This window comes from Miscanthus floridulus, chromosome 5, assembly GCF_019320115.1.
Source record: "Miscanthus floridulus cultivar M001 chromosome 5, ASM1932011v1, whole genome shotgun sequence".
NCBI lineage: Eukaryota > Viridiplantae > Streptophyta > Magnoliopsida > Poales > Poaceae > Miscanthus > Miscanthus floridulus.
The window spans coordinates 118,244,939-118,254,398 of record NC_089584.1 but is presented as its reverse complement, the minus strand read 5'-3'; the positions used below and the strand labels follow the sequence as shown (position 1 = coordinate 118,254,398).

Genomic DNA, 9,460 nt, shown 5'->3' with positions numbered 1-9,460 from the left:
CAAGACGTAATCCTTATTCGTTCACACTAATCTCTCTTCCTCCTCTGTTGCTCATCTTTCCCCGTCCCCGTCCCCCTGCCCTCCGCTCCGTAACACGAAACAACCCCCTTTCCTTTTCCTCCACACAAGCAAGACGCTCAACCTGCCGGCTGCCGCCCGGGCAAAACCCTAGCCCCGCGATGTCCGTCCCCGGCGCCCCCTCGGGCCGCGGCTCCGGCGGCGGCGGCGGATCCCGCAGCTTCGACTTCGGCGCCGACGACGTGCTCTGCTCCTACGATGACTTCGCCGCCACATCCGAGCCCAAGCGCCCCGATCCGGCCGACAAGGTGCCCGTCCGCTTAATCCACTTCTCTTTTCCTTCTCTGATCTGTCCCTACAGCGAGCACTAGTCAATTGGTTCGGCGTGTTGTCTTGGTGTGGATTTTTGGCTCTAATAAGGTTTGGTATATTTTGTATGCTGGATCGGTAATTTCTAACCAGGACAAATGAAACTGACCTAAACAAGTTCAGTTTCTTATTTAACTGATTCAGATGGAACGTTTTGTGGGTTTACATGTAATCTATGTATGGCTTAATTTTCTGACTCATCTACTGTCTTCGCTATTCTTAAATGACTTTTCATAGTTTTTATCAATTGCCTTTTGTGCAAAATCGTGTCACTCTAGTTTTTGGCATAGCAAGTTTTACATCGTATATATCTGGCTATCTGCAATGCGTTCAGACTATCAGGGTCATTGCGTTTGCAATTTAGCCAACAGACAGTCAACTTTTTCACTTCATGTTAGGTTTAGACTGAACTACTTTGTGTGTTATTGCTGTCGTGACATCAGAGCCATGCTATTTTAAACAGGAGCTGCTATGATATTTACCCTTTTGGCCTTTTCCATATCGAATAGTCCCATTGTGAAACAATGATTGATGGTGGCCATGTTTGTTTTACCTGAAGTGTGTTGAGGAAATAGGTGTATGCTTATGGAAACATGACTCTGCATCCCTTGTAATGTGGATTGCTTTGTTTTTTGAAAGTTTTGTCATACTTATCTTTCAGACCCTGCAGAGGCTATTGTTCTCTCGAAAAGTCTCGATGGGTTGCAAACTTGGAACTTTTGAGGGTAGAGTTTTAGGAAACATCCAATGTTTCTATTGTTGATGAACTAGGAAAAATAAATCCATATGTGACTAGACTTTGCGCTTTCTAATGTTGTAAATTTTAGGATGGTTCTTTTCAAAAGGGTCGTTGCCTTGGTATTATGTGCATACTGTTGTATCGAATGCTCTGTGTCAATTGCTTTCTGTGCATATATCCACACGGCTCTATTTTCTGGTTGGGCTGGCTACCTAGCTCAATGTCTTCATATGAATTGGCAAATTAGCGGCTTTTGATCCCTCTGATCTGTGCTTGTGATGATTATGTTTGCCTTGTATTCATTATTCTCAGCCCTCCCTGTGCTTTTGCAACAGGATTTTCATGACAGCAGATTGGGGAGGCCATTTGTGAAACCTTATGAACAAGAAAGTTATGGCAAGGAGGATGTGCTTTCTGCTGTTGAGAAATGCATGAAAAAGTACGCTGATAATTTGCTACGATCTCTCGAGGGAATCACTAGTCGTCTTTCACAACTGGAGATTTATTGCTATAAGCTCGAGAGATCCATAGGTGAACTTCGAAGCGATGTACTTCGTGATGAGACTGACCATAGATTGAAGTCTCTTGAGAAACATCTACATGAAGTAAGTAAAGTGCTATTTTGAGCAAGATGCTTCAGAGTAGATGATGCTTCCACATTACTCCCACGCTATCTGTCTCTGCATTCTTATGAATGAATGAATCTAGTATCAATACTATGATCATGTTATATGCTCATCGATGTCATTATCGTACTATGATAATTTCCCTAGATGAAACCATCTCACTAGAATTCTTGTTGCACCATGATCAGAACATTCTGATACTTTTTATTCAGATATGTTATTTGTCATGTGTGTTGGATATTGTCATTCAGTAAATAGTAAGTTGAGTCCAAGTTGTAAAAGGTACTTAATATAGAGAAGTGTTAGCTTAGTCATTCAAATATATTCTTGTCGTTATGCTGTGTTTTTATATGTGGTACTTCTATGAAGAGTTTTCAGCTCATTTTGATTTTGTTTATTATAGTTACAACCATGGTGTGTAATTTAAACAAATTACACATCATGGTTTTGTTTATTATAATTATAGCCACATAAAACAATGTCGTGGTACCATGGCATACATTAATTTAGAGGGCACTTTCACAAATGATGTAGGTCATGTTGATTGGTCTTCATAGAAATGACATTGCAGGGAAGAGTCATTATGATGGGAGAACAACCCATAGGGGCTTGTCACCTGTGCATCCCAAAAATCCATAATTGTATCATAAAATTTCAGTATACCTGTATCTCAGCATGAAGCTTCTACACCTGTGTATTTTTTTTCTCCTGGAGAACATCTTAAGGACAATTCATGTGGACTACAGACAGAACGTACATGGAAGTCCTATGGTCTAATTTCCCCTCAGGCAATCCAGCCTCATTCACCCTGTTTGCTGATGCTGAAATTAAATGTTGTGAGAGGAAAACACTGTTCCATGTCTGTTGACTGTTGTACACTTATGTCTCATGTAGACCCCTTCCTAAACCATGGTTGACGGCATTCCTTTGTATATGAATTGGTAGATGTAGGCTGGAACACTGGAAGACGCTTGTACCATGACAGGAGTGTGGACAACATAGAGAAGTATAAGGTGGCAAAGAAGACTGCAAAGCGAGCTGTAAGTGTGGCAAAGGGTAGAGCGTACGAGGATCTTTACCAACATTTGAGTACGAAGGAAGGAGAGAAGGACATTTATAGGATGGCTAGGGTTCATGAGAGAAAGACACGGGACTTCAACCAAGTTAAGTGCATTAAGGATGAAAGGGAGCATCTCTTGGTAAAGGAGGATGAGATCCGACATCGATGGCAAGAGTATTTTGACAAATTGTTCAATGGTGAGAATATGGACACAACCTTTCAGTTAGATGACTCTTTTGATGACACCAATAGGCGCTTTGTGCGGAGAATCCAAGAATCTGAGGTCAGAGAGGCGTTGAAAAGGATGAAAGGAGGTAAGGCGATGGGACCGGATGGTATCCCAATCGAGGTGTGGAGATGCCTCGGGGACATAGCTGTAGTATGGTTAACCAAGCTGTTCAACCATATTTTTCGATCGAACAAGATGCCTGATGAGTGGAGGAGAAGTATATTGGTACCGATCTACAAGAATAAAGGGGATATTCAAAGTTGTACAAATTACCGGGGAATTAAGTTGATGAGCCATACTATGAAGCTATGGGAGAGAGTTATCGAGCATCGCTTGAGAGCAATAACGCGGATCTCTATGAACCAATTTGGTTTCATGCCCGGAAGGTCAACCATGGAAGCCATTTTCTTAATAAGACAAGTTATGGAGCGGTATAGGGAGAAGAAGAAGGACCTACACATGGTTTTTATTGACTTGAAGAAAGCTTATGATAAAATACCAAGGAATGTTATGTGGTGGGCTTTGGACAAACATAAAGTCCCAACGAAGTACGTTGGGCTCATTAAGGACATGTACAGCAATGTTGTGACTAGAGTTCGAACAAGTGATGGAGACACGGATGACTTCCCGATTAGGATAGGACTACATCAAGGGTCAGCTTTGAGCCCTTATTTGTTTGCTTTAGTGATGGATGAGGTCACAAGGGACATACAAGGGGACATCCCTTGGTGTATGCTTTTCGCGGACGATGTAGTGCTAGTTGATGAAAGCCGGACAGGAGTGAATCAGAAACTGGAGTTATGGCGGGAGACTTTGGAGTCCAAAGGTTTTAGACTTAGTAGAACTAAAACTGAGTATATGAGATGTGACTTCGGCACTACTACTCGGGAGGAGGAAGATGTTAGTTTGGAAGGTCAAGTAGTGCCTAGGAAGGATACCTTTCGATATTTAGGATCAATGCTACAGAGGGACGGGGATATTGATGAAGATGTTAGCCATAGAATCAAAGCAGGGTGGATGAAGTGGCGGCAAGCATCTGGTGTCCTATGTGTCAAAAGGGTACCACAGAAGCTAAAAGGCAAGTTTTATAGGACGGCGATTAGACCTGCTATGTTGTATGGTGCAGAATGTTGGCCTACGAAAAGACGACATATTCAACAGCTAAGTGTCGCGGAAATGCGTATGTTGCGTTGGATTTGCGGTCATACAAGAAGGGATCGAGTTCGGAACGATGATATACGTGAGAGATTAGGGGTAGCGCCAATTGAAGAAAAGCTTGTCCAACACCGGTTGAGATGGTTTGGACATGTGCAACGGAGACCTCCAGATGCACCGGTGCGTAGTGGAATCCTAAGTCAAGATAGTAACGTGAAGAGAGGCAGAGGAAGACCGAAGTTGACTTGGGTAGAGGCAATAAAAGGAGACTTGAAAGGATGGAATATACTCAAAGACTTAGCCTTAGATAGGAGTGCTTGGAAGACAGCTATTCACGTGCCTGAACCTTGATTGCTTCTGTTGGGTTTCAACTCTAGCCTACCCCAACTTGTTTGGGACTTAAAGGCTTTGTTGTTGTTGTTGTTGTTGTAGGCTGGAACACTGGAGCATACAAGTTAGGTAGATATAGGCTGGACGTCTGGAGCATACAAGTTGCTACTGGTTCTGTCCTAACATGTACCATGTTCTATTTAGAAATTATCTAACAAAACCTGACCATATCCAAATTTGGAGATTGTTTCCTTTTCGTTTGGTTGATCATCTAATTTTTATTGTTCAATTTCCACATCTATGTTTTATTTTTGTTTATGTATTTAACAGATCTTTTAGTATTAGGTTGACATGTTCTCTATTTATAAAGTTACTCTACTTTGAAAATGATGCAGGTACACAGGTCTATCCAAATTCTTAGGGACAAACAGGAGTTAGCTGAAGCTCAGAAGGAATTGGCCAAATTTCAACTTACACAAGATACATCTAAAAAGAAGGAAGATGTACCAACACCATCTATTCCTGAGCAAAAGAAGCTTGAAGAAAACCCTGATACATCAAACCAGCAATTGGCTCTTGTTTTACCTCATCAGGTGATGCCATCACTTGCACCTAGAGCTTCTGAATCAGTCCAACAGTACAAGGATCAACCTGTGCAACAATCAGCCCCTACCCCTCCTGTGCCACAGCAGGACCGCTATGTTCTTAGCCAAGCCATCGTCTGCTACCCACAGCGCCAAGCTCCAGGTATCCAGGACACACAGGGGCAACAATTGCAACCAGAAGTGCAATACTTACCAGCAAGACCCCCAGCACAAGATGTTCCGGTCCATGCTCCATCCCAACCACCTCAAGCCGGAAATCAAACACAGCGACAGCCTTACCCTACTTACCAGCAGCAGTGGCACCAGCAATCCTCCCAGCCAACTCCTGCACTGGTGGCCCAGACACAACAGACTTTCTCACAGTCATTTCCTCCACCTGCACAGCAGCCCCAGTTATCCAATGTGCAGCAGTTTCCACCGCAACCAGTACAGCAGCCCCAATCCAATGCTCAACAGTATCCTCCACCAGTGCAACCACAGCAATCTAGCCCACAGCTTCCTCCTCAGGCAATGCAACCACAACATCCTCCTGTGCAAACTCAGATGAGACCTCAAACCCCACCAAACTACCCTCATTATCAACCCCACCAGCCATTGAACCCCACCCCTGAAACTCTTCCTGGCAATGTGGCTATGCAGGGACCATACAGCACTGCTGCTCCATCAGGTGCCAGCCGTTCTGAACCGCCATATTCGTATGGAGGGCCTGGCATCCCACCGTCTCAGCTACTGCCGCAGCACAACATGCAAAGGCACCAGCTACCTTCAAGTCAGGGCTCCTTTGGGCCACCTCCAAGCAAAGGGTCCTATGCTGGCCCTCCACAGTATGCGCCACAGGGCAATCCGCAAGGCTACAACACTGGCTACGCGTACCCACCAAGCGGCCCTCCAGCAGTCCAGCCGCAGCAAATGCCCCCAGGTGGAGTCGGCATGAACCATCCGGGGTCGCATATGATGCGTGGCCATCCCTACGGAGAAATGATGGAGAAGGCGATCACCATGGGATACCCTAGGGACCAGGTGCTGAACGTCACCCAAAGGATGGCAGAGAGTGGCCAGCCAATGGATTTCAACACCCTGCTCGACAGGCTGAACGAAGCAGGGTCGGGAGCACCACCCCCACGCGCGTGGTGATTGGATCCAGTTTGGGCGCCGTGCTTGGTGTCAGTTATGTGACTTACGACTGTTATCATGCAGCTAAATAAATAAGATTTGAGCTGATGCCGTGTACTGCTTATCTGTACTATGTACATATATAATTGTGATTTTTTTTCATGTAACTGGTGCAGCACGTGTACTACGAACGTATCGCGCCAATTGGACTGTTCAGATATGTATATATTCGAAGCCAATTACCGGTGGGCATCATGACATTTTTTTTGTAGTGTGCCTGTGTCAAAAAAAAAAAAAAAAAAAACTGTTGCCCGTCATCCGTCAACTTTAGCTCACCTGCCGCTAATTTTCTTTCCATCGCAGTTTTGTAAGGCCCTCTTTTGGATCCCTGGATCCAACTGCACTCCATTCCAAATTGCGAGAGGTAGATCCAATTATAATTCATTCCAAATTATGAGATGTTTTGACTATTCTGGATGTATAGCTTTTGCCTTAGATAATATTGTGTCTGGATACAGGATATCTTGTAACACCCTAGGTGTTTGGCTTCTATAAAATTGCATTTTATTTCTTAAATATGTGCATCATCTATCTCATCATGCCATTATTACTGAAATATGCATATGCAATATTCGCAATTATGTTTGTTTCATACTTGATTGCTTGTAAATGGTAGTAGTGAAACATGTGAATGCAGCATGAGTTTCTCATACCTTGAAACATGGCAACATGGTGGGAAAGGGGCAAGTTAAAATTGCAACAAAGGCATGAAACATGTGAAACATGGAATTGCAACATTTGAGTAAAATGGAAGCATTTTGTTGCTTCATCACATGTGATCATTAGAAGTTGGTGTAGCACTTGTGTAGAGTGGTTAATTATGGTCTAATACACCTTAACTACACTTAGGGTAATTGATGGGACATTGTTCATGTGGAACAAACTGACTAAAATGCCCTCTAGTGGAGGTTTGACTTAAAATGACCTATAATGTACCACTGTTTGACTGATTCAAAAGACCAACCTAGAGACCTTGCATGGCTGTGCACCCTTTACCAAAGTTGTAGCCAATTTATCAAGGAACAAAAGTCTCAATATGACCATCTCATGAAAATGGCTAGAACATGTTCAAACGAGGCCCACAAGTCATTTTTCCCTGCTGAGTTCATACTTAAGAATTTTTCTAAGTCCTTAAGACGATTTACAGTTTCATGTGTCATAGTTTGGAGCCTTGTATCTCCCTAACCAGGCCGAACCAACTCGAGCTCCAATTGACAAAGTTGTTGTACTCACTTGGATCTTCAATTTTGTTAACTATACCATGAACCAGATCGCCACCGTTTGGGAGTTATGGATCACCGAAATCACGCTATCAGTCGTGTCATCGGGCGTCGATTCAGTCCGTTTCAGAAAACCGACAGAGCACGCCATGGCCGACCGGCTCAGGAGCTGATCACCGCGTGGCGCGCATGCTCTGCCAGCGCCTCCACGTCGCGTGTCCATGCCCCAGATGAAAGCCAGCGCTTCGTTCACTCGCTTTTCACCTCGCCATTTCACCCCTGCCATCTCCTTCCTCCGCGAGCACGGCGGCCGGGAAGCTGTGGCAGCCGCCGAGCCAAAATCCCCCTCAACCGAGCGCCTTGGTCCGATTCCTCTGAGCCGCAGCACCACCGTGAGCTCCTCCACGTCTGCGACCCCACCGTCATTCCATTTTCGCCTCAGGTAGAGCTCACCGTGAGCGCGGCTCCACCGGGTCGCCATGACCGCCGCCGGCCGAGCTCGCACGTGGCCGTGCTGCTCGAGCCTCTTACCGTCCCCTCTCTCCCTTGCGCCAGGTCCTGTGAGTGCTACTGATGCTCGGAGAGTAGGCCACTAGGGCCGTAACGCCGTCGCCTCGCCGGAGCCGGCCAACCCATGGCCGTGCGCCGCCATGGCCGTCGTCACTTCCTTTATCCATGGAAATAGCTGAGATTGAGGGTACCACTAGGTGCGCACGGGTGAGGTGAACACATTGGCACCGATGGCCTCGCCGGAGCTGTCACCGGCGACGAGCCACGCCACCGTCCTTTCTTCCTCCCCTGTCTGTCTCTCTGTCGTGCGAGACCCGCGCGTCAGTCGCTGAGCTGAGGCGGGAGCCTGACCTGGGCCGCGCCGTGTCTGGGCTGCGCTAGCGCGTGTTGTGGGCCGCCGTTCTTTCGGGGCGGCCCAGCAGTAGCTGATTAGGTTTTCTATTTTTGTTTTGTTTTATTCTTTTCATAGATTTGTGTATATATTCAAAAATGTGTATCTCCTAGTTGGTAGATCCAAATGATGTGGTTCCAATTTTGTTGAGTTCATGATAATGTCTAGTTTATATTAAAAATATAATTTATGCCATGTTCTGTTATGAGAAATGGAGTTGCTAATTATCTCTTTTAATCATGAGGGAAATAGGGGTAATTATATCTTTTTCTATGTAGCTCTAAATGGCATAAAATTTTTATAGTGTACTGCTCATATCATGAATAGCTTGTAGTTAAATTTTCATACATTTTGGACACTGTATGTAGGAGTTAGGAAATTCTCTTGTTTGCATGGATGGATCTTGTGTGAATTTTCATAATTTTTCTATAGATCCAGTAAAGGTAAAATTTGGTGAGTGCTATTCTTATGCTAGAATGATGCTAGAAAAATGTGAAATCTATTGCTTGACATTTTTCATTAGGGTTTCCTAATTATGCTAGAAATAGCCCTGCCATCTGTTATTTTTGATACAGCAAGTTATGCTTGACCAATTGCTTTGAAATTTTTATGGTAGTCTATGTGAAGCATGAGATAGCTACTGTAATTTTTGTAGTTTTTTCTGAATAGTTTTACTATATGTTGCTTTAATCATCTAATTAACTAAATAAATTAGAAAAGGACATTAAATAATTTAATTAGAGGTTGGCACTATACTTTCTGATGTTTCTCTGGTATGTACAACAAGTTGGTAAACTTGGTTTGGTCCAATCATGCTTTTGCATCATCATTAAATAATTAATTTAGTAAACCTGTCATTTCTGGACAGATTCTATGTTTACCTTAATTCGATTTGGTTAACGTAAGAATCATGCTTTGATGTTTACAAATGATTTGTAGAGAATTTCATAAGCTTTCCAGAATATCCTCTTGCAAGTCATTTGAATTTATAGAACTCTGGTTATGATTGAATTAAGGAACTACTCGTTGCATGTA

General features: G+C 44.0%; 1 protein-coding gene across 1 annotated transcript; it reads left to right on the top strand.

Moving 5' to 3' along the window:
- Positions 1 to 6,460, top strand: LOC136450584 (uncharacterized). The gene is made up of 3 exons (XM_066451085.1): positions 1 to 326; positions 1,462 to 1,731; positions 4,922 to 6,460. The coding sequence occupies exons 1-3, from the start codon at positions 180 to 182 to the stop codon at positions 6,263 to 6,265; spliced, it is 1,761 nt and encodes a 586-aa protein (XP_066307182.1). The 5' UTR covers positions 1 to 179; the 3' UTR covers positions 6,266 to 6,460.
- The last annotated feature ends 3,000 nt before the right edge of the window (positions 6,461 to 9,460 follow it).

What these genes read in the sequence shown, in the direction of transcription:
- LOC136450584 (XM_066451085.1), top strand. Translation starts at nt 180, where the DNA reads ATGTCCGTCCCCGGCGCCCCCTCGGGCCGCGGCTCCGGCGGCGGCGGC. An exon ending in GCCCCGATCCGGCCGACAAG is followed by an intron (nt 327 to 1,461) that starts GTGCCCGTCCGC and finishes CTTTTGCAACAG; the next exon opens with GATTTTCATGACAGCAGATT. An exon ending in TTGAGAAACATCTACATGAA is followed by an intron (nt 1,732 to 4,921) that starts GTAAGTAAAGTG and finishes AAAATGATGCAG; the next exon opens with GTACACAGGTCTATCCAAAT.